Raw genomic sequence first — 22,526 nt, forward strand, 5'->3', positions numbered from 1 at the left:
CTCCCACCGCAGGAATGACAAAACCAACTGCCCTCTAGATCTCGGTGTCAGAGGTGTCCGGGCCATCGCCCCGGGCGCCCAGGTCCCCTGGACTTGGGGCACCGCCCACGTTTCTCCCGTGACATTGCTGCGGGGGCTCGGGAGTTGTAGTCTCGGGCGGGGCGCCGGCACCGGGGCCGGGGCTACGCGGACTCCACGTCCCGGCGGGCGGCGCGGCGGGCCTGGGGCCGCCAGGGGCGGGGCCGCTCGGCCCTTTAAACCTTTCAGGGCTGCTCCGAGGGCCGCAGCTGGAGACGCAGCCACGAGGGGGCCGAGCAGGGAGCGGCGGCGGCGGGGCGCTCCGGGGAGGTGCGTACTGGACTTCTTTTCTCTCGCAGCCTCCAAGGGATCGCCTTGGGAAGCCGGGCTCTGGAGGGAGGGGGAGTTGTCGCTGGCTGCAGACTCCTACCCAAGCTGGGGTCCCTGTGCCCACGCGAGCGGGACCCGGTCGGGCTTCCCTCGAGAACCCGCCCCTTTGCCGGGGCACGGTGGTCAGGTGGTTTGCCCGCACGCCAACGCCTCGCAGCCGCTCTCTCGGCCCGGCGCACCCTCCCAGGCTTTCCTTGGCATGATCGCCTTGATTGTCCTAGCTCCAGCCTTCACCAAGCCGGTGTCCCTCAGGCCGGGGAGCGTGGCTCTCTTTCCAGATGTTACAGCCCTACCCGAGGCTCTCAGCGCGCCGGTGGCATTTGAGTAGATCGCGGAGGCCCCAGATGGATAGCCAGAGGGTGCCACGTTCCGGCTGAGACTCAGCCCAAAGTCTGGACGCCTGAACGCCCAGGGAGAGCTCTGGGATGAAGTGTTGCCCACCCCCCCCCTCCCCCCGCCCTGGCCAGTCGCCAGACCCTGGACCTTGATCTTTCTCCCCCACCAGGCCAGGGCAGCTGATGATTGTGGCCGAAATATCTCAAGGTAGCTGGGCCTGTCCCCTCTTCCCCACCTACCTGTTGTCCTTACCCCCAAACTACCACCACCCTGGCTCCACTCCCTCATGACCGCCTGGATCCTCCTTCCTGTCAGCCTGTCTGCATTCTCCATCACGGGCATATGGACAGTGTGAGTAAGAGGGGTGCGGGTTGAGGGGGGCCTAAAGGAGCTTGATGGCAAACACACAGTCCGTTGGCTTGTTTGTAGGCTCCAGAATGGTAGGTACCCATGGTCACTCTGTCTGTCGCCAAAGCTTGGCCTGATTCCTGGGCACACAGCCTCTTGAGACATGTGGGCACCACTGCAGTCCAGCGAGACAGCTCCGACATAGACTTCTAAGCAGGGCAACTTGCAGAGGGTCTTTGGTTGGAGGCAATTCTACAGGGTCTGCTATAGCATCCATACCTACCTCCTCACCCCACCAAGACAGCAAGGGCAGTGAGGCTGAATTAGGTCAAAAGTCAAAGAGCCAGGAGGGGGTGGCTGGGCCGGAAGAGACACGGGACGGTGACAGGTCTGCTTCCACAGGTATGCCATGGCCGTGATGAACCGCCACGTGTGCCCAGTGGAGAACTGGTATGGAGCAGTCTGCAGGTGGCCTCACTCTAAAGCTCCCTTCATCTCTGTCCCTCTTTGAGCCCACAAGCCACATGGAGACCATAGATCTCACTGCTGTTCTCTGACACTGGTCTCCAGGCTTGACATCCTGGCCATCCACCCACTTCCCGTCATCCCTTCATCCTGTCTCTGCTTCAGGAAGGCCCTGGGAGGTCTGGAAGATTCCTCCTGAAGCCTAAGGCTACAGGCTGAGGTTTTGAGATTCTCCTTCCTCCAATCTTGTATCCCGTGTCCTACCTGCCAGGTCCTACAATGAGTCGTGCTCTCCTGACCCTGCTGAACAAGGGGGCCCCAAGACCTGCTGCACCCTTGACGATGTTCCTCTCATCAGGTAGGTCCTGGAAACTGGGCAGACCCTAGGTCCCTCCAGACCTCCAGAAACCCCCTCACGCACAGGGCTGTCCCTGGATCTCAAGAAGAACGATTCTGAGCCAATGAATACTAGCAAGGCTAAAGTGGCAGAGGCTATAACCTTAGCACTTGGGAAGTAGTCCAAAGATGGATCCAAGGTCTGCCTGTGTCATGTGAGACCCTGTCTCGGAGAAGAGGAGACAAGGGGGAGCCTGGGCATTGCCCATATAGCTCAGCTGGCAGAATGCCCGCCTGGCACACACAAAGGCCAGCACCACATAAAACTGGATGTGGTAGCCGGGCAGTGGTGGCACACACCTTTAATCCCAGCACTCGGGAGGCAGAGCCAGGCAGATCTCTGTGAGTTCGAGGCCAGCCTGGACTACCAAGTGAGTTCCAGGAAAGGCGCAAAGCTACAGAGAAACCCTGCCTCAAAAAACAAACAAACAAACAAAAAACTAGATGTGGTAACACATGCCTGCAGCCCCAGCACTCTGGAGATTAAGGCAAGAGGATCAGAAGTTCATGGTCATCCCCAGTTAGTTTTTGGCTAGCCTGAGCAATGTAAGACCCTGTTCCAAAGAAATAAATGCTCTACTTGCTATTTCTAGGAGCTGGGCATTCTGCTGAGTTTTATATGCCAGGGGTGCCTTTTATTCCTTCCTTCAGGTTAGGTTCTGTTTTCACCGCTTTTGATGTGGAAACAGCCTTGGAAATATTCATTCAGGTCACACAGCTAGCCAATGAAAGTACCGGATTTAAGGTCAGCACTTCCGAGTGCCCAACACAAGTCCAAGGAAATCTAGACCAGCTGCAGGACTCAGCAAGGAGTCTCAGATCTGCCAGGCACTCTAGGGCACCTCTTTATCTCTCACACAGGAGCTTTATTTAAATCAGAGGCTTGTCTGCTGAAGGGCCAAGCACAGATAAAGTCTTCCCCCCACCCCGTGGGGGGGGGGCGGGGAGTCTAGGAGAGGTGTAGAGGGCCATGGGTTACTCCTGCCTCACTGTCCTCACCCCTCCCCTCAGCAAGTGTGGAACATATCCCCCAGAGAGCTGCCTCTTCAGCCTCATTGGCAACATGGGTGCTTTTATGGGTGAGTGATATCATCAGACTCCTGCCCTCATCTCTAGAAAAGCCCAGAAATGTTTACTCTGCACAGCCTGCCCCATCACCAAGAGCTGGTGAGAGGGGCGACTTCTCTCCTGTTCAGTGAAGGCCAGATACTAACTAATCTTCACCCAGCTGCCCTGGGTAAAAGCCTGGCATTGGGGGGGATGGCACAGAAACAATTCTACCTACGTGTCCACGCCCTAGTAGCTCTCAGCTCTCCGCAAGGGGCTGGAGTGCCTGAGCAGGCATGAAACTGGAGGGCAGGCTGGGAAGGCAAGGCTGGAGGAAGGCGAGAACTGGTCCCAGCATCACTGTCTTCCCCTAGTGGCCCTGATCTGCCTCCTTCGGTATGGGCAGCTCCTGGAGCAGAGCCGGCACTCCTGGATCAACACCACAGCACTCATCACGGGCTGCACCAACGCCGCGGGCCTCGTGGTGGTCGGCAACTTCCAGGTGCCTCCCCCCCACCTCCCCTTTATAGGGTCTGGCTGCCTGTAGTGGCAACACTGGAGGTTGATCAAGGAAGGGAGCGGTTGAGGGGCTGGAGAAGGGATGGATGGGGCAGAGAGGTGGCCCATCTACTTCATGGATTAACCCCTGTCGGGCCAGGTGGACCATGCCAAGTCTCTACACTACATCGGAGCTGGTGTGGCCTTCCCCGCCGGGCTGCTCTTTGTGTGCCTGCAATGTGTTCTCTTCTACCACGGGGCCACCACCACCCTGGACCTGGCTATGGCCTACCTGCGAAGTGCGCTGGCTGTCATCGCCTTCATCACCCTGGTCCTTAGTATCCTTCTGGGACCGGGTAGCCAGGAACTCACCCCCTAGCTCAACCCTGCTCCCAGCCCAGGTCGGGGGAGAGGGGTGGGATCTTGAGCCCAGTGACCATCGTCCTAGTAGTCTTCTCCTTAGGAGGTCTGATCCTTTACCTCAGCCAGCTTCAGAATCTGGGGCGGCCAAACAGTGTAGCCAGGTCCACACGTGGGATCGAACCCGTCCTTAACCCCGCTCCAGGTGGAGTCTTCTTCCTCCATGAGAGCTCTCAGCTACAGCACGGGGCCGCCCTGTGTGAATGGGTGTTTGTCCTCGACATCCTCATCTTCTACGGCACCTTCAGCTACGAGTTCGGGGCCGTCTCCTCAGACACACTGGTGGCTGCACTGCAGCCTGCCCCTGGCAGGGCCTGTAAGTCCTCTGGGAGCAGCAGCACCTCCACCCACCTCAACTGTGCCCCCGAGAGTATTGCCATGATCTGAGTCTGGAGGGTGGCTGGCCCAGCCTCCGCAGCACCCGCACCCTCTACCTTCTTTGCATTTATTTTGTACCAAAAACAACCTGTAGAGAGCACTGTTGGGATCTAGGCTTCCTCGCTTCTGGAGAAGTGGCCATCCAACATCCACCTGTGCCATAGAGGAGCCCGGCCTCACCAGTGGCCTCTGCTACATGTCCTGTTCCCCCATACCAGAGTAGTATTTTGTGTTCAAGGTCACCTCTCCTCACTTGCCCTGCCAGCCCTTCAGGTGCCTTCTACTCCCAGTGCCAGAGCCAGACCACTGGGGTTTCCTGCTGCAGGAATTGGGGGCTGGGGCAGCAGGGGCCCCAAAGTCTGGAGGATGGGAGGCGCATGCCTTAGCCTAAGGGAAGGCCCACCCAGCTGCACTTGGGTTCTTCACTCTGCCCCTCACTTCCTTTAGGGCAAATAACACAGCAGAACCACATGAGTATTTTAGTACTTTTTTATATCTATTAAAAAGAATTCTAATTTGCATGTCTGCAGTCTGCTCTGGAGAATCAGGGAGGGTCTGACCCAGTAGGCAGGGATGAAAAGGAGGAGAGATTCTTGAGGGTTGCCAGTAACTAAGAGTGACAGGTGCCATCAAAATACATCAGAAGGGTCTGGGCATGATGGTACAAACCAGTAATCCTAGCACTGGGGAGGCAGAGGCAGGAGGATCTCCAAAGTTCTGTAGAGAGTGTGATTTGTATAGACCAGGATCAACCTGGTCAATACAGTGAGTTCCAAGCCAGCGTGGGTCACACAGTAGAACCCACTCTCAAGACCTCCACAAGTGCTTGGCCCCCTTTGTGAGTCTCTAGACAGGCCAAAGAACTGGCTTGGCTTTGTAGTCTCATTTCTTTCCCCTACCCAGTCTGGCTTGAACTTTGATTCCTCGATACCGGCGCCTACAGGGACGGGGATGGGATACAGAGGGCAACTTTTACAATGTTAAAAGTTTTCTCGGTGGAACTAAAGAACACCCCCAGGATTCCAATGTTAACTAAAGGTCCCAAGGTTAACTAGATTCTTCCGGAAGGGGGTGGTGCAAGTTAGTTTATCAGTTTTAAACAGCTACAAAGGGCCAGACCCTGACACAGTTTGACTTCTAACCAAGAACACTCAGACCCAAGCCCTGGCTGCCCCCAGGGCCCCACCACCCAGACAGAGGCCAGCAGAGAGGGAAATGCAGCCTGGCACCTTCCGCCATCAGCTTTCTCACTAGCAGCAGGGTGGAGGGTGCAGAGTCCGGCTCCGGCAGCATGTGAGCGGTGCAGCTGCAGGGCGGGCAGAGAAACCTTTAATGAAGATTCAAAGTGCAAAAGGGAGGACTCAGTCACAGGGGCTGAGCTCTCGGCCCTAACTGCTGCCTCACGTGTACATGGCTCCGTGGAGGTTCTCCAGACGGTGCTGCTGCTGCTGCCTCCGAGCCTGGAAGACAGACAAAAGCTAGGCAGGGCGGGCCGGAATACTCATGGATAAGGCCCCCTTTCAGGCTCCTAGCTGCAACAATGCTAAGGCCTCTCTGCCCCTCAACCAGACTGACTTGGAGGGGAGGCGAAGTGAGGAGCCTGCCGAGGTGCAGGGGTGGGGTGACCACGCCCACTGCCCCCCTCCTCAGAAGCCCCAGCCCTACCTTGTCTTTCTTGTGCTCTTCGTAACTGTCATCATCAGTGGGCAGCTCATGGCGGCACAGGGGGCAGGAATTGGTCTAGACAAATCAGAGCAGTCTTCCAGCCCTTCCCTGCTCCTGATTCCCGCCCCTGCTCTCGCCCTTCCTGGATTCCCAGCCCAGTCCGGAACCACAAAAGCAGCTCGGGAATGGGTGCCAGGGCAGGTGAGGCCGGAAGAAGTACCTTACTTAGCCAGGGCAGAATGCAGTCGGAGTGGAAAAGGTGATGGCAGGGCATCTCGATCACAGTCTCCTCCTCCTCAAACTCCAAGAGGCACACGGGGCACTTGAGCTCTTGAAGAGGAAGTGCTGATCAGGAGAACCGTGAAGGCCCCACCCCAACCTCCCACTCAGACCCAGGCTTGGCCTAGAAAACTAACAGGCCAGATTGTGCTGGCTTGGGGGAGATGGCACGTCTGGCTTATCTCCTAAAAAGAAAAAAAAAGAACTTGTATCCTCACCAGCCTTGGAGCTACCGATGACTGTTCTGGGGAGGCTCTCCACCACAGCCTTGGCAGCTGGTGGGGGCAGGTGGTGTTCCCAATCTACCAATCCCAAGTCCGCAAAGTCCATCCTATTCAAGAGTGATCTGAGGGAAAAGTGTAAGAATCAGAACTAAAAAAAAAAAAAAAAACCCACATTTTTGGCCCCATAATCCACTAGACACTAACAGACAAAAACACCTGTCCTGGCCAGTAGTAATAACGACTAGTACACAATAGCTGCTCAGGAGGAAAAACGAAAGTGGGGTGGGAGCGGAGGGGTCCCGCCCCTTTAATCACAACCCTTAGGAGGCTGTGAGTTCGAGGCCAGCCTCACCTACATACTGAGTTACAGGCCAGTTGGGAATACATAGTAAGACTCTCTCAAAACACAAGAAAAACAGCAGCATGGTGGTGTGATCAGACAACCCTAGCATTTTACACGAAGTAGCAGTCTCAAGGAAGTCGCTCAGGAATGATCCGGGAAAGCCAAGTTGATTCCAGGGCGGCAGTGAGCTTTCGTGCTAGCTTATTGCTAGCAAAATACTATCCAATTGACTACGCACATGGGCACAGGCCGTGTCCGCCCCCATGACAATCTTTTCCGCTGCCTCCCTCTGCGACTCCCACCTTCTCCAGCTCAGTCCTCCCCACGATCCCCTGGCGGGCCCTGCTCACTAATGGCCCAAAATGAACGACTCCGACCGATCGCGTCGCCCAGACTTAACATTCCCTATTATCCATCCCATCTCCCAGGTTACCGGCCCTCTCCGCCAAGCCCCAGCCCAGAAACCTGCTGCCCGGGGCCCAGCTCCAAGCCCCGCGCACTCTCCTCGCGAGCTCCAGCAACATATTGTTGCGGGCCTCGCGCTCAGGGTTCAAGGGCTCGCAGTCGTGCTCATCAAAGTAGGACGCCATGGCTGCCGGGCGGCTGGGCTTCTCTGGCCCAGCTCTAGCTTGCCGCTGGGGAGCCGGATCCCGCCCTGGCCAATAAGCGAGCGAGCTTCGAGATGACAGCCAATCAGAGTACCCGTGAGGTGGCCGTAGTGGCTCGCCGACCGCTGACAAAGGCGGAAGTACTGATTCAGCCGCCTCTCATTGGTCGGGTGAGTCAGGTGACCAAAGGCTAAGGCCAATAGAGTCGTAGAACAAGGAGATTCCGGGGACTTGTCCGGCACCACGCTCAGTCGGCCCTCGCCGCGCTCCCCAAGTGAAAATGCGAGCCGGAAGTCTTTGTATTGCGTCTCATTGGTTGAATTTACCCTCACGCCCCACCTACTCCTCGGGAGGAAAATTCCCACGCATTCATTAGGTTTTAGGCATAAAAAGGGGGGGCGGAGGAGCTAAAAAGATAGCTAAGCTGGCCCAAGTTCTAGCCCCAGCACCCACAGGGCGGCGCTCAACCGTCGGTTAACACAATTTCCAGGCGTTCCGACGCTCTCTGCGGGCACCAGGCATACAAACGACAGACAGCCAGACATGCAGCAAAACATTCACACACATTTAAAATAAATAAATAAATAAAAAGGACATGGTGCTGCATGGCTTTAATCCCGTAAGTCAGGAGGCAGAGGCAGGCGGATTTCTTTGAGTGGGAGGCCAACCAAGGCTACGAAGTGTGACCCTATCTCAATCTGTCAATCAATAAAAATAAAAAATATATAAACAAATAAGGAAAGAGAGGAAGAAAGACAAAACCATGCATGGTTAGGAGCTCAAGTCGGGCAGTTTACAACCTCCTATAACTCCAGCTCCAGGGAGCCCCTCTTTCCCCCTCCTCCCCCATACCTACGTTCAACTGGCAGAAACACATACACGGTTATAAAAATAAATCCTTTAAAAAAAAAAGGTGACAGCCAGAGGATTGCAAGTTCAAGACCAGTATGGACTACATAGTAAGATCCTGTCTTAGAATAAAAGGAGACACAGCAAAGGAAAAGCCCATATTTCATCACTGTAGTAGTCTGATACTGTAGTGAGGTACCTTCTGCTTTTCTTTTTTCTCATGGGGGCTTAACTACAGAGCCTGGAGTCCAGGCTAAGCACTTTCTCTACCACTGAACTGCACCCGCATTACTTCTGCCCCCCTTTTATATGTATGAAACCTGAGTCCCAGAAGCGGCTTGCCCAAAGTCAGTGTGGTTGGCCTACTTAGCAGGGCAAAGTGCTGTATCATTCTCAGAAGAGGAAGGTGGCAATAAACCCAGGGAAGGTAACAAATTCTTAGAGCGAGCATGGTGGTAATCTGAGAATTTAAGGGGCCAGCCTGGGCTCTTAGGGAGACACTGCCTCTAACAAAAAGTAATAAGCCTCTATAGCCCACACTTGACAAAAACTAGGGTCATCTGGGAAGAAGGACCCTCAACTGAGAAAATTCCTCCATCACATGAGCCTATAGACAAAGTCATTTCTTGATTAATAATTGATATGGAAAGGCCCAGCCCACTGTGGGCAGTGACACCCCAAGATTGTATAAGGAAGCAGGCTGATGAGCGGGGCGGTGGTGGCACACGCCTTTAGTCCCAGCATTCGGGTGGCAGAGGCAGGCAGATCTCTGTGAGTTCAAGGTCAGCCTGGTCTACAGAATGAGTTTCAGGACAGCCAGGGATACACAGAGAAGCCCTGTCTTGAAAAACCATTAAAAACAAAAAAAATTAAAAAAAGAAAGAAAGCTGAGAAAGCCAGTCAGCAGTATTGCTCCATGGCCTCTGCTTCAGATCTTGCCTCAGTTCCTGCCCTGGTTTCCTGTCCTGACTTTCCTTTCAAAATAGACTACAATTTTAAGTTGAAACAAACCCCTTCTCAACAAGTTCCTTTTGGTCATGGTGTTTTACTACAATAGAAAGAAAACAATGCCGGACAGTGGAGACACAGGCCTTTACTCCCAGCACTCCGGAGGAGGCAGAGGCAGGTGGATCTCTGTGGGTTTGAGGCCAGCCTGGTCTAGAGTGAATTCCCAGACCACCAGAGCTACACAGAGAAACCTTGTCTCGAAATATATATAATAAAATAAAAATAAATAAATAAAACAAAGCAAAGAAGTTGGCACTAGGACTTGGGTATTTCTGTGGCAGATCTGAACATACTATGTTTGGGAAGATTGGAAAGGATGTTGGGACATTGGGCTGGGAAAGTTATGTTAAAGTCTTAGAACTTAATGAACTTGTGGGGACTTGGAAGATAATGCTGACAGCCATGCAGATGGTGGAGGCCTGGCTTAATGAAGGTTCAGAGGGAAGTTTGCGAATCCCTTAAAGACTCTGTCGGGGCTGTTTGTGAGATATATTTGAATTAAAAATCTGTGGCTTAGCCCGGTGGTGGTGGTGCATGCCTTTAATACCAACACTCAGGAGGCAGAGGCAGACAGATCTCTGTGAGTTCAAGGCCAACCTGGTCTACAGAGTGGGTTCCAGGATAGCCAGGGCTACCCAGAGAAACCCTGTCTCAAAAGCAACAACAACAAAAAGAATCTATGGCTCTGGGCAGCTGGGGCTGAAGAATCAGTGGTGATTAACAACAGACCAGAACCACTGAAGTGAAGCCTGAGCTCTAGTGGGACAATCTATGCTGGTTATCTGGAGCTGAGAAATTAGCAGCGATTAAGAAGAGATGAGCATTATTTTGATCATTTTTTGGTTTTTTGAGACGGAGTTTCTCTGTGTAACAGTCCTGGCTCTTCTGAAACTTTATCTGTAGACCAGGCTAGCCTTGAACTCATAGAGATCTACTGGCCTCTGCCTCCCAAATGCTGGGATTCAAGGCACATACCAGTATACCAGCCCAGCCCCAAACATCACAGTTTTGGGTTTTTTTGTTGTTGTTGTTTTTTGTTTGTTTGTTTTTGTTTTTGTTTTTGGAGACAGGGTTTCTCTGTGTAGTTTTGGTGCCTGTCCTGGATCTTGCTCTGTAGACCAGGCTGGCCTCGAACTCACAGAAATCCAGCCTGGCTCTGGGATTAAAGGTGTGTGCCACCGCCGCCCAGCCTTTTTTTTTTTTTTTAAATAATTTATTTTTATGTGCATTGGTGCTTTACCTGCTTGTATGTCTGTGTGAGGGTGTCAGATCTTGGAATTACAAGGCAGTTGTGAGCTGCCATGTGGGTGCTGGGAATTGAACCCCAGGACCTCTAGAAGAACAGCCAGTGCTCTTAACGGCTGAGCCATCTCTCCATATTCTTTACTCACCAGTTCACATTGTTTTTTGAGACAGCACATCCTATTGGCCTGGAGCTCACCAATTAGGCTAGGGTGGTGGCTACTGATTCCCCAGGGATTTGTCTGTCTCTACCTTCCCAGTTCTGGATGTACAAGAAGGTCACCATAGTGGTTTTTGTTTGTTCATGTTTTTTGAGAGAGGATCTCACTATGTAGACCAGGCTAGCCTCAGTCTCACAGAGACCTGCCTGTCCCTACTTGCCCAGGGCTTAGATCAAGGTTAAGGCTACCACATTGGACTACACACCTGGCTTTTTAAAATGGGTTTTGCAGATGTAACTCAGGTCCCTGCGCTTTCAAGGCAAACACTTTATGAGGTTATCTCTCGGCAGGTTTCTTGTTTTTCTTAAACGTTGTGTAAATTGTGAGTGTGTGTACACTTAAGTGCAGCTGCCCACAGAGGTTGATCTCCCTGAAGCTGGACTTAGAGGTGGTTATGAAGTACCTGACTTGAGAGATGAGAACTGAACTTGCAAATTTGGGTCCTCTGCAAGAGCAGTACGCCTTCCTAACCACTGAGCCATCTCTCCAGCCAACTTTTTGCTTTTGAGACAGGGCCTCATATAGCCCAGACTAACTTCAAACTAACTATAGCCAAGGATGATCTTGACCTTGTAATCCTCCTGCCTCTACCTCCTGAGTGCTGGGTCTCTAGAGGTGTGTGCCACCATCAACCCCAGAACTTCGTTCACACTAGGCAAGCACTCTGAAAACTGAGCTGGACTCCCAGCAAGTCTTCTCTTCTTAATTCTTCCATCTGGGTCCTCTAAGAACCCTCAAGATGTCAGACGTGATGGGTTTCACTTTCATGGGAAAAGGTGCAAACGTCTGTTTTGTGGGTTGCTGTGTCTGCCCAGATACTACAGGTCTGTCTGTGTAGGGCAAAACCAAGGAGAAAAAGCAAAGGAAGGAGTCATCTACTGGAATATAGTCCTTTGGATGAAAGAAAGGTTTTCTTTTCTTTTTTAAATTAAATTAATTTAGTGTATATATGTATGTGTGTGTGTATACAGTATGTACTATGTTTCTGTGTCTGTGGGATGTATGTGTGTGTTGTGTTTCTGTGTCTGAAGCGTGTGTGTACACATCTGTGTCTGTGGTGTGTGTATGTGCGAGAGAGAGAGAGAGAGAGAGAGAGAGAGAGAGAGAGAGAGAGCACACTTTTAACCAAACAGCTGCTTTTACTGAGCTCCAGTGTGTCGCCTAGTAGGGCCAGTGCAGCAGCAGGCTGCCCTCAAGGGCCAGTCCATGGCATGATGGGAGATGCGGAGGTGCACATATCCAGGATGCCCTTCAGTACTCTCCGGGGTGGCCGAGACAGAAGCAAACACCAGGACTCTCTGGAGACCAGAACAGGCCAGTACAGTCATTCAGCCTCTCCTCCAGGCCTGGCTGGGTCAGTCCCCAGTCCCTAAGGCAATGCCTGTATCCTAGGCCTAGGGATTACTACTGTCCCCACCACTCCCTGGAAGAAAGATGACCAGCAGCACAATCAGGATGATGAGCAGGCCACCAGCCACAGCCAGCCCCAAGTAGATCCGGCACCGGACGTTCTCCCAGCGCTTCTTCTGGGCTAGCGTCTTGGTTGTCTTGCTGAAGGCCGAACTCTGTGGGTACCCAGAGACACCGAGAGAAAGAGAGTTAATGGTTCCCACAGGGCCTCAAAGCCAGCTCTCCATCTCTATACCAGCATCCTCCCTACCCTGTCCCCCGGGACCCTTCCAGCCTGGCTCCTGACCTCCAACACTGCTGTAACACCTGACTCTTGATCCTGCTAATTCACACCCACTTAGCCCTTGACCTCTAAGAATGTGCACAGCTCCAAAGACTTCTTAGGTGTATTTATTTATTTTGTTTGTTTGTTTGTTTGTTTTTGTAAGACAGGGTCTCATGTAGCTCCGGTTTGGACTTACTGTGTGATGGAGAATGAGTTTCTGATCTCTGGAGTCCCTGAGTGCTGGGGTCACAGGTGTACCACCGCTGTGTTTCATGCCGTGGTGGGGAGTGGGCCCAGGGCCATGCATGCTAGGTAAGCACTCTATCTGAGCTACAGCCCCAACCCAAGGCCATCTTTGTGAAACCCACTAGTCAGAAACCAGAAGTCCCACACTAGGAAGCAAGCAAGCCCCAGACCCCACCTACAGCCTCCCCAGCCAAGCCTAAGAGCTCCCTCTAAGGGTCAGACTTCTCCTGTCCCTCCCCCATTCCCAGCGGCCACCCACCATGTCCAGGAGCTGGTCTGAGCGCTGCTCCAGCTCTGCCAGCTTGTGGTCACGCTCCAGGACCTTGTTAAAATTGTTGAGCATGATTTCCGTCACTTCGTCCGCCTGCCGCTGGCATCGCTCCAATTCTTTCCCTGCCTGAGCACCAAGCCCAAGGTCAAGGACACAAGAGTTCCCCACCCAGCCTTCCTCCCGCACAAAAGACCTAAACTCCCCGCTCCCCTACAATGTCTGGGCATGGCAGATGAGTAATAGCATCCTTTGTGTGTAAAGGCTTGAGCTATCCAGGTTAAAGGGCTGCCTTCTGAGCAATTGACCTCCGGGCTCTTTACCCATCCGCTCCAGGTTTCAGCACCTCAGCTTCTTCTATGTTACCCCAAACTGGGCGCTTCCCAGGCCTCCAGCTTCCCACAAAGCAGACAATCTGCTCACCTGCTCCAAGATGGCATCTACCCAGTGTCCATCTGTCCTACGGCTTCCCACTGACCCCAAGAAATGGCAAAGAGCAGGGAGCCAGGCAAGAAAAAAAAAAATTCACCCCGCAAGACTAGAAAGGTCTTTTGAGACCAGGCCACATCAGCATCTCTGGCTAGAACCCCTCTCAAATCAAGCAGCTCACCTCTCCCTCTTTGGACCCCTGGCCAGTCAGGCCAGTTCTGCCTCTGAGCTAACCTGCTCTCCACTTTTCAGTGGCCACCTTCTAATGTGCTCTCCTCCTGGGAACCTGAGACCCTCTGGCCTTTTGGCCTCCAGCCTTCTAGGCAGCCAGGGCTTCCCTAGGATCCACAGTTTTCAATGGTATCCAAGTGACAATCTTTGGCTTCTGAACCTGGGCGGCCCAGCTTCACCTAACCAGGAAACCCAGTTTGTTTTGGAGGATTGGGATGAGAAAGGCACAAGTGTCAATCTGGGGGATGTGAAAGGGGAAGGGGTGGGGAGTGGGGGCAAAAGCCCTGCCGTCCCGAGATGCCTTGTGCCGAGACCACGAGCAGGTCTATTCAGGAAGATGAACACCAGAGGATTAGCAAACCACAGCAACTCCCTCCCCTCAGCCTCGTCCTTCCCAGGCCATCCCCATTCTATCTCCTTTTCACAGAATGTCAAACCCACCCCCCACCCCTACCCCGCTTCCGGCCAGCCCATATCTCCCATTGTTCCCAGCAGACATTTTGGCACTTGACAGAATTCCACTTAAAACCAGAGAATGTGTGTTGGAAGAGACCTGGTAGTCACAGAGGATTACCTCCTCCACAGGCAAGAACCCTCACACAGGATCATCACAGCTACCCTGCACACAGCCTCAGAGCATTCCCAGGGCATGAGTCCTCTCTCCACAGCTAGATCACAAGCTCCCAAAGGGAGGGCAGGGGGCAGCACCCTAGTCCATCCTCCAGCATCCAGAAGCCTGGGAGGCCAACACAATGCTGATCACTGCAAGGACCCAGGAAAGGGGTCAGTTGCTGGATTGCCTATCCAAAAGGAACTCTTAGTCTCAAGAGAGGTTCTCCTGATGTGCTTATCTAGCCCAGCAGGAGTTTCGAGGGACAGGCATCTGAAACCCAGATAGGTCAATATTTATCTAAGAGCTAGAAAAACAGCTTGTTTTGAAAGTGGGGCAGGCAAACCAAGGAGGCAGAGGGTGCAGAGGCTGGGACACAGGGCAGCTTCCTCCATTCCTGAGTCGGTTGTCATCCCCACCGTGACTACTGGATTGGTGGACAAGGCTCCATTGTTTGAACTTCCCCAGATCCCAACACTCCAAAAACTTGGGAATGGACAAAGATTTAAAGAATCACCGCTGGAGGTTGGTGGGAGGATGCTGGGGGTATTTTCGTTTTTATTATTATAGGGGGACCCAGATGGGGAAGTCAGAGGACTTCTTGTCCACTTTCCCATGGATCCTGGGGTTGAACTCAGGGCAGCAGGCTTGTGTGGAGAAAGCGCTTCACCTGCTGAGCCACCTTATGGCTCCTGTCTGTCTGTCCTGTCCCCAACTGCCCGCCCCCACCCTGCAGCATGAGTGTGCTGGGTGTGGTTTTGCTGGTACACCTGCCTGTAATACACCCAGAGGCCAGAGGAGGATGCCAGTGCCCTGCTCTCTCACCGCCTATCTTACTCCCTTGAGAGCAGGTCTCTCGCTGAACCTGGACGAGGTTGGTAGCCGAAAGCCCCACCAATGCTCATGCTTCAGTGATAAGTGCTGTTAACTACTGAGCCATTGCCCAGCATCTTTCCCCTTTCTGTATCCTTTCTCTTATCTTTTTTCTTTTTGACAAGGTCTCACATCACTCAGGTTGGCCTCCAACACACTATCCAGCCCAAAATGACCTAGTACTTCTAACCCTGTTAGCCTCATTCCTCAGTACTAGTAGTGCAAGTGTGCCCTACCATGCCCAGCTAGTACAAGTGTGCCCTACCATGCCCAGCTTATGTGGTGCTGGTGACCAAAGCCCAGGGCTTCATTCATGCTCAGGGAAGCCCTCTCCACCTGCTGAACTACATCTTCAGCTCTGTTCTTCTGTTCTGGATGCTACCACTGTTGCTATCTTATTCCCATCCAAGGGGAAACGCAGAGTCACATTCTATGGAGAGCTGGCTGTGCCTCCGGCTACAATCTGGAGCTTTCCCCCTCCACAGCGAAGCCATGGCACTGCCTATCGGGAGCCAAGATGGGCTACCAGCCTAAAAGAACACATGCGTTCCAGGAAACACAGCCACCAAACCCCAGCCCACTTTGCCCCCCCTCAACCAGAGGCAAAAGGACCCTAACTATATGCACAGGTCTCTGCTGGAAGTATGAAAGATAAATCGCTAGGAAAGTGTCGGGGAAGAGTTGAGTCGAGGGCAAGCAAGGGCCATGCTGTCCTGTGCCACCTGTAACTCAGCCAAGGGCCTGGCAGCTGGTAGACACATGGCAGATATTTTTTGAATGAATTGTGCCTGTTTTCAGGGAGACTTCTCTCTAGCTGAGGAAAAGAAACATGCGATACCATCAGAGAAGGGTAGAGTTACACACGGAGACATAAAATGCCCTAGACACTCGTGGAGTGGGTAGATTACAAGGGTCAGAATTGTAACCAAAAGGACAGATGTTGGAATGGAGCCGGGCCGTTCTGGCAGAGACAGGGACACAGCCCACTAGCGAAGGGACCTGGCAGAGGGTGGAGAGGCTGGGTGGGGCTAGGGAAAGCCACAGAAGTCGAGGGGTGGAAACTAGTGTGGAGGAAGTGATAAAACCCAACCAAGTCAGGTGTGGTGGCGTGCATAAGCGGGGAATCTCCAGTGCCAAGCCAGCCTGGGCTGTGTAGTGAGATCTGTCTCAAAAACAAGACAAAAGCATTAGGTGTGACACTCGCCTGTAATCCCAACGTTCCAGAGGCAGAGGCAAGAGACTCGGAAGTCCAAGGCCATCTTTGGCCTGGACTACATGAGACCGTCTCAAGGCGGAGGCTGGGAGTGTGTGGGCTGGGGAGAGAGTTCAGTGGGTAAGAGTGCATTTATAAGCTTCTGAGTTTGGATCCCATGTAAAAAGCCAGTTAAGGCTGCACACCCCAATACCTCCAGCTCTGGTAGAGAGCGGAGAGAGAGGATCATTGGTTTTACTGGCTGCCATTCTGGCTCCAGCTTTGGTGAGAGCCTTTGTCTCAAGGGAAGGCAGCAGAGAGTGATAGAGCAGGATCACACACACACACACACACACACACACACACACACACACACACACACACACTGAGAGCTCCAGACTTTCAGTCTGTCGCTGATCTATTGGTGAGCACCTCCCCCTCACACCACCCACTGTTTTGTTTTGTTCTGTTTTACATACCCCTGGCTAGCATGGAATTCAATATATAGACCAACTAAGCTGCTCGGACTTACAGATACCTTCCTGCTTCTGCCTGAGACTGCGCCTCTTAAAAACAAGAAGTAGGGTGTGAGCACACAAGAACATAACCCTAGCACATGGAGGAGGACAGAGCACATGACATGGTAGAGGAAAATTCCCAGAGCCTGCTGGCTCGTTCTCCTGTAAAAACTGTGTGTATGGGTGAGCACTTATAACTTCATTTCTGGGGGCATGGGAGACGGGAGGACTCTATCTCCAAAACAAGGTATACTGCATCCCTCACCTCAGATCCCGCCTGCCACTTCCCAGCTGATTCACTAACACCGAGGCTCCCACCTTTCTGACCAAACGCTTCCTCTTCTGTAAAGTGGTAAGAACAGTGCTTACCTCAGAGATCTCATATTAGCTCAGATTATGTAGTACATTCTAAACAAAAGCCTAAACAATGCCTGGCCCATACTAAATGCTAAATAAATAATATCAATTAGTATTAATGGAGATCATTTTTCATCCCTTTTTCTTTTTATTAAAGACTTCTTTTTCTTAAACATATGAATTTTTTTTTTTTTAGATTTACTTACTTTATGTGAGTATTTTTCCTGCATGTGATTATGGGCACCATGGGTGTGCCTGGTGCCCAAGAAGATCAGAAGAGGATGTCTGACTTCCATGGAACTAGAATTATAGATTGTTGTGGGCTGCCATGTGGGTCCTGGGAATCAAATCCAGGTCCTCTGCAAGAACAACCAGTGCTCTTAACTGCTGAGCCATCTCTTCAGCCCTAAGATTTATCTTTTAAAAATATTTACGGGGGCTGGAGAGACGGTTCAGCTATTAGAGGCAGTGGCTGGTCTTCCTGAGGACCTTGGTTTGATTCCCAACACCCACGTGATGGGTACAACCGTCTGTAACTCCACTTCCAGGGCATCTAACAGCCTATCCTGGTCTCTTCAGGCACTGGCCATATGAACCACCCAAAATGGATACTGAGGACTGAACTCAGGTCCTCTGTAGAAGCAGCAATTACTCTTAATCAATAAGGCCCCTCTCCAGCCCATTTTCTTTTTCTTTCCAGGTCTAATGTAGTCAGGATGGCCTTGAACTCACTACACATATACCATCATACACACTTGGCTCCTCCTGCCCACTCTTTTTTTTTTTTTCTCAAGATTTATTTCTTTTGATTTTCATGTGTATGGGTGTTTTGTCTGCATGTATGTCTGCACACCAGGTGCATGCAGGACCTGAGGAAACCAAAAAATAAATAAATAAATAAAAGTGTGTGACCCCCTGGAACTGGAGTTACAGACAGCTGTTAGTTGCCATGTGGGTGCTGGGAATCAAACCTGGGTCCCCTGTAAGAGCAGCCAGATTTATTTTTATCTATGAGTATTTTGCCTGCACGTGTGTATGTGCACCGTGTGGAAGTCAGGTTCCTTGGAACTTGGCGTCTGGAGAAGGGTGGTTGTGAGCCACCATCTGGGTGCTGGGAATCTAACCCAGGTCCCTGGAAGAGCAGCAAATACTCTTAGCCGCTGAGCCACACTCCAGCCAACACCACCCCCTTATGAAGAAGTGTTGGGGGCCTTAGGAAGGATATCTTAGATGTGGGTGTAAGTCCCTCAAGACAGTTAGTTACCTTTCCTTTTCTTTCTCTTCTTAGGAGATGCACAAGCAGCCAAGGCTTCCCCGTTGCACACACACTTATGCATTTACTTGCCTCTTAGCTAAGTGAGGAACCTTCTGTGGATCACCCAGGAGCTGCTATCTTTTCATCAGGTGCTACAGGCTATTGAGACCTTTGATTATGTGTGTGGTACTGGGGACTGAATCTAGGATGCCACACACTGCAGCCCTTTCAGAAATTTTAATTAAAAAAAACAAACACGAAAGAGACTCTCAATGAAGTACACAGCCTGACCTGAGACTTGGGGGAGTCCTCCTGCCTCTGGTCCGGAGTGTTAGGATTACAGGTGGGGGGGGGAGCTTAAGTCTCAAGCAATAGTAACAGCCACTTTGCAGTGGGCACACCACCTGACCAGCACTGAGCTGGCTGTTCAGGTGGGTATCTGGCTAAATCTTCACAATAACCCACTAAAGACGGAGTCATTGGCCCCGTTTTACAGCCCAGAGGTGTTAAGCTGCCTGGAGTCAGTAGGTAACCAATCTAAGGGCAGGATGGTCAGACTCCTGGGGCCACCGGTCTAAACCGTGCTAAACCAGATAGAGAGAGTGGGGGTGTGATGCTGCAGCTGACGGGCTCACCACTACCTACCGGTCACTTGATGCTGCCAACGGAGCTGGTGTGCAAATGAGGGAAGCCTGTGACCACACACCCAAACTCCGTCAGATGAATGACTCCAAGACTTATTTTCGGCTGAGCATAGTTGTGGATTTTATTTCATCCCAGAACTCAGTAGGCAGAGTTCGAGGCCAGCCCGGTCTACATTGTGGGATCTTGTCTCAAGAAAAAAAAAAAAAAAAACCAACAAACAAAAAAGAATTATTCTGTAGCTGGGCATGGTACCAGATCATTGTAATCCCAGCACTTGGGAGGTAGAGGCAGGAGCATTGCTGCAATGTCAAGGCCAGCCTTGTCTAAAGGTAGTTTAAGGGCAATACAGTAAGACTGTCTCAAAAAATAGTTCATCCTAGTCAGGCACGGAGGCTCAGCTTTATAGTAGGTTCCATACCAACATGATCCTCATGAGACCTTGTCCCCCCAAAAGCAAGCAAGCTAAGTACCTTTTTAAAATTATTTATAGTGAGGTTGGAGAGATGGCTCAGTGGTTAAGAGCACATGCTGCTTTTCCAGAGGACCTGGGTTCCATTCCCAGCACCACTTGGCAGTTCACAGCCAACATGAGGTGATCTAACACCTTCCTCCAGACTCCACAGGCACTCACATACATGACACACATTCATACATGTAGGCAAAACATTCACACAATGAAATCTTTTTAAAAGTCGTTTATGATGCTAGGGAGATGGCTTCCTAAATAGAACTCCTCCTGCCCTAGTCTGAGAACCAGAGTTTGAATCCCGAGCACCCACACGAAAGCCAAGCAGTTTCGTTTGCAATCCCAGTGCTCACGATACAGAAACAGGGGATCCCAAGGACAAGCTGGTGAGCTCCAGGTCCAGCCAGAGACCCTGCCTCCATAAATAAAGCAGAGAGCTATTGAATGAGACACCTGACATCCACCTCTGACTTCCATGTGCACCTAAACACATACGTGCCCACACATGTGAACAAGCATGTCCATTGAGGGGTTGGTGAGGTGAGAGGCGGCTGTGGCTTGTTCCTTTCTCTCTCTGATCTTTCAGGCAAGCTTTATTTGTTAGATCATACACAGAATATCACCACACACGTGGACGAGTGCAAAAAAATGATTGCTCACTTCCCCTCTTCCCTGCCACTGCTTTGTCCTACGCTGGTGGTACAAAAGAGCTGCTGTGTCTTTTTGACCCAATGAGTCACAGAGAAGAGACCGGAAGGAAAGGGAAAGGGGTGGGGGGTAATTAGGTAGTGTGAGCTGGAGACAGAAAAAGGAACAAGAAGAGACGGAGAGTTAGCTGATGGAGCTGGAGACAGGCTGGAGGAACAATGTACCCCCGCAGGCTCTGAACCCCCTTTGCCCGGAATGCACCTATGAGCATCCCAAGGTTCTCCGGTACAGCCAGAGAACAAACCTAGCTCACCTTCATCTCCGAACTTCTTCTCCCCAGGAGCTGAGGGCCAGCTGGACGCCCACCCTCCTCCCCATCTCTTACCCTGCACTCTCGGAAGTGGGCTCTCAGCTCCAGCCCATTCTCAGAGCCTCCCTCAGTTTCCTGGTGTGGCCTCAAAGCTTAGGGCTACCTTCCTGCCCCACTTCCCTTTCCTGCCTCCAGTTCCCCAGAGACGAAGCCATCCAGGCACTGCCATCTCTAGCCAGCCCGCATGCATTCAGCCTTAGAGTACTAAACTTGCTTCCAGCCTGGCCCATCTTCCCAGGAGCCCCAGGGGAGGGGCATCCTGGCACCAGAGGTCCCTGACACCTTTGCCTTGGAAATGGCAGGTCTTTGTGCAGCGGGAGTTTGGGTGAGTCAACGCAGGGTTATGTCACTAGGTAGAGGTTAGGAAAGAGTCAGCCTGTGTCACACTGATAATTTCATGGAACTTTTTTTATAGTAAACAACTTATTTTCTCTTTCCCCGGGGAAAGTGTTTATCCTTCAGCACCCGGCCTAGAGCATTTACTCAGGTTTCCACCCTTGGGCCAGCTCTGGCTCCTTTCAGCCCCGGGAAGAGCTGCAGAGGTCATCACATTACCTACCACTTTCTTAGCAAAGGGTTCTGAGTGCCTGGCAGCAGCAACTATAAACATCTCCTTTAACCTCTCAAGGACCCACTAAGGTAGGTCTTGCTGCTCCTACTTTATGGTACGGAAAAGAAGGCTCATGGAGGTTAAGTGACTTTGCCGGGTATTGCCGGGAGCTGGTAACTGCCGCAGGAGCGTGGGAAGCCGCAGCTCCGCTCACTCCGCCCCGACGGGGCGCACTCTGTGTCTCCTTCCCCGGCTGCCTGCAAAGTTGGGGTCTGGCCCATGCGACCAGCGTGTCTCTCACCCTGGGGTTCGGGCTCCTACCTCACGCCCCTGAACAATCGCCCTCTGCCCCTGCCCGTCTCACCATCGCCTCCGCAGCCGCCGCCACCGCCTGCTCGCCGGCTCTGGCTCCTCTGCCCGGCGCGGCCTCTGTGCCCGCCGCCCTGGAGGAAGCCGCGGGGCGGGGCGGGCCCGCGGGCCAAAGGGGCGGGGGGCGAGCCTTCTCAGAGAGGTGCCCGACCCGGGCAAACCGAAAGCGGTAACGGGGCCCTTGGGGCGCCTCCTACCGGGCCACCAGCGTCCGACTTCCGATGACTCCCCAGCCTGGTGAATTGAACGGTGTCTCCTGGATCTGAGGTTGCAACAGGAGTTAGCCAGTGAGGCGTCATTCCGTCATGCGACAGGCATCTGTGAGTGCTAAGTGCTCGAGATGTTCGTGAGCAGGCCAGGATGCCACCATGGTGAGTGTATCTCACCCGAAATTAAAAACATCAATCACTCCAAAGTTCTGATTGTTTTCAGAAGGAGTAGGCGGCATTCTGAAAACATCACATGTCACCGAGTTGTACACTTAAAAATGATAAACTGAGGTCTGGCGAGATGGCTCAGTGGATCAAGGCACTTGATGCCAAACCTAATGATCCAAGTTCCATCCCTGGGAGTCACATCGTGGAGAGAACCAACTCCTGCAAGTTGTCCTCTGACCTCCGTACACCGGGGAGTGGAGATTTTTTAAATGCTAAAATGCTGCAGACATTTCCGTGAGCTAAAAGCCTCAACCAACGGTGTGTGGATGGATGGGCCTCTAAAGTTGCTGGAATGGGTCCCAGCCTGAAATAAATAAAAAAAAAAAAAAAAAAAAAAAAAAAACAAACAAACGACAACAGCAGCCAGACCAAGTTTGGAACCAGCAAGAGGCAGAAGAGGAAAAGGAGGAGATTTGAGCCAGCTTCCAGAGCAGTACTCCAGCAGAGACCTTTCCTTTTCTACAAGAATCAAATACAGGCAATCGACATGGAAAGCCCTGAAGAACGTCAAGGTGAGTTGAGGAGCGAGCTGGTGAGCAAGCTGCTGCAAGGAAAACAAACGGGGTTGTCCAGCTTCCCTCAGATTCCTGCCGCCAGCCCTGCGGGAAGACAGAGAATTGGAAGGAGAGCCATGATGGGGATGAGGCCGCTT

The 22,526-nt window shown here is 52.2% G+C and overlaps 3 protein-coding genes across 7 annotated transcripts; 1 reads left to right on the forward strand and 2 right to left on the reverse strand.

The window, feature by feature from the left end:
• Tmem150a (transmembrane protein 150A) lies at window positions 1-4,817 on the forward strand. 2 transcript variants are annotated; one of them, XM_006995999.4, is made up of 8 exons: window positions 1-348; window positions 914-1,095; window positions 1,495-1,542; window positions 1,829-1,915; window positions 2,965-3,032; window positions 3,375-3,502; window positions 3,659-3,836; window positions 4,064-4,817. In XM_006995999.4, the coding sequence occupies exons 2-8, from the start codon at window positions 1,031-1,033 to the stop codon at window positions 4,303-4,305; spliced, it is 816 nt and encodes a 271-aa protein (XP_006996061.1). In that variant the 5' UTR covers window positions 1-348; window positions 914-1,030; the 3' UTR covers window positions 4,306-4,817. The 2 variants fall into 2 exon arrangements, with proteins under 2 accessions (XP_006996061.1, XP_076423046.1); XM_076566931.1 differs by lacking the exons at window positions 1-348; window positions 2,965-3,032 and having other exon boundaries at window positions 359-1,095.
• Rnf181 (ring finger protein 181) lies at window positions 4,772-7,450 on the reverse strand. 3 transcript variants are annotated; one of them, XM_006996001.4, is made up of 5 exons: window positions 7,273-7,447; window positions 6,459-6,586; window positions 6,182-6,291; window positions 5,962-6,036; window positions 4,772-5,756 (listed from the first exon to the last, which is right to left on the reverse strand). In XM_006996001.4, the coding sequence occupies exons 1-5, from the start codon at window positions 7,395-7,397 to the stop codon at window positions 5,697-5,699; spliced, it is 498 nt and encodes a 165-aa protein (XP_006996063.2). In that variant the 5' UTR covers window positions 7,398-7,447; the 3' UTR covers window positions 4,772-5,696. The 3 variants fall into 3 exon arrangements, with proteins under 3 accessions (XP_006996063.2, XP_076423047.1, XP_076423048.1); XM_076566932.1 differs by lacking the exon at window positions 7,273-7,447 and adding an exon at window positions 7,110-7,255; XM_076566933.1 differs by having other exon boundaries at window positions 5,604-5,748; window positions 7,273-7,450.
• A 4,404-nt stretch (window positions 7,451-11,854) lies between these two features.
• Window positions 11,855-21,856, reverse strand: Vamp5 (vesicle associated membrane protein 5). Of its 2 annotated transcripts, none has more exons than XM_006996002.3 (3): window positions 21,635-21,856; window positions 12,916-13,053; window positions 11,855-12,300 (listed from the first exon to the last, which is right to left on the reverse strand). In XM_006996002.3, exons 1-3 carry the CDS (start codon window positions 21,734-21,736, stop codon window positions 12,130-12,132), a joined length of 411 nt encoding a protein of 136 aa, XP_006996064.2. In that variant the 5' UTR covers window positions 21,737-21,856; the 3' UTR covers window positions 11,855-12,129. The 2 variants fall into 2 exon arrangements, with proteins under 2 accessions (XP_006996064.2, XP_006996065.2); XM_006996003.4 differs by lacking the exon at window positions 21,635-21,856 and adding an exon at window positions 21,433-21,623.
• Between the last annotated feature and the right edge of the window lie 670 nt (window positions 21,857-22,526).

This window comes from Peromyscus maniculatus, chromosome 3 (genome assembly GCF_049852395.1).
Source record: "Peromyscus maniculatus bairdii isolate BWxNUB_F1_BW_parent chromosome 3, HU_Pman_BW_mat_3.1, whole genome shotgun sequence".
NCBI classification, from domain to species: Eukaryota; Metazoa; Chordata; class Mammalia; order Rodentia; family Cricetidae; genus Peromyscus; species Peromyscus maniculatus.

Coding starts and splice junctions, on each gene's coding strand:
- Rnf181 (XM_076566933.1), bottom strand. CDS start 7,397: ATGGCGTCCTACTTTGATGAGCACGACTGCGAGCCCTTGAACCCTGAG. Junction 6,292..6,458: donor CATCGGTAGCTCCAAGGCTG/GTGAGGATACAA, acceptor TTCCTCTTCAAG/AGCTCAAGTGCCCCGTGTGC. Junction 6,037..6,181: donor TTCTGCCCTGGCTAAGTAAG/GTACTTCTTCCG, acceptor TGATTTGTCTAG/ACCAATTCCTGCCCCCTGTG.
- Vamp5 (XM_006996002.3), bottom strand. CDS start 21,736: ATGACGCCTCACTGGCTAACTCCTGTTGCAACCTCAGATCCAGGAGAC. Junction 13,054..21,634: donor AGTCGGACGCTGGTGGCCCG/GTAGGAGGCGCC, acceptor CTTGGTGCTCAG/GCAGGGAAAGAATTGGAGCG. Junction 12,301..12,915: donor CAGACCAGCTCCTGGACATG/GTGGGTGGCCGC, acceptor GGGTACCCACAG/AGTTCGGCCTTCAGCAAGAC.
- Tmem150a (XM_006995999.4), top strand. CDS start 1,031: ATGACCGCCTGGATCCTCCTTCCTGTCAGCCTGTCTGCATTCTCCATC. Junction 1,096..1,494: donor ATCACGGGCATATGGACAGT/GTGAGTAAGAGG, acceptor CTGCTTCCACAG/GTATGCCATGGCCGTGATGA. Junction 3,033..3,374: donor CAACATGGGTGCTTTTATGG/GTGAGTGATATC, acceptor GTCTTCCCCTAG/TGGCCCTGATCTGCCTCCTT.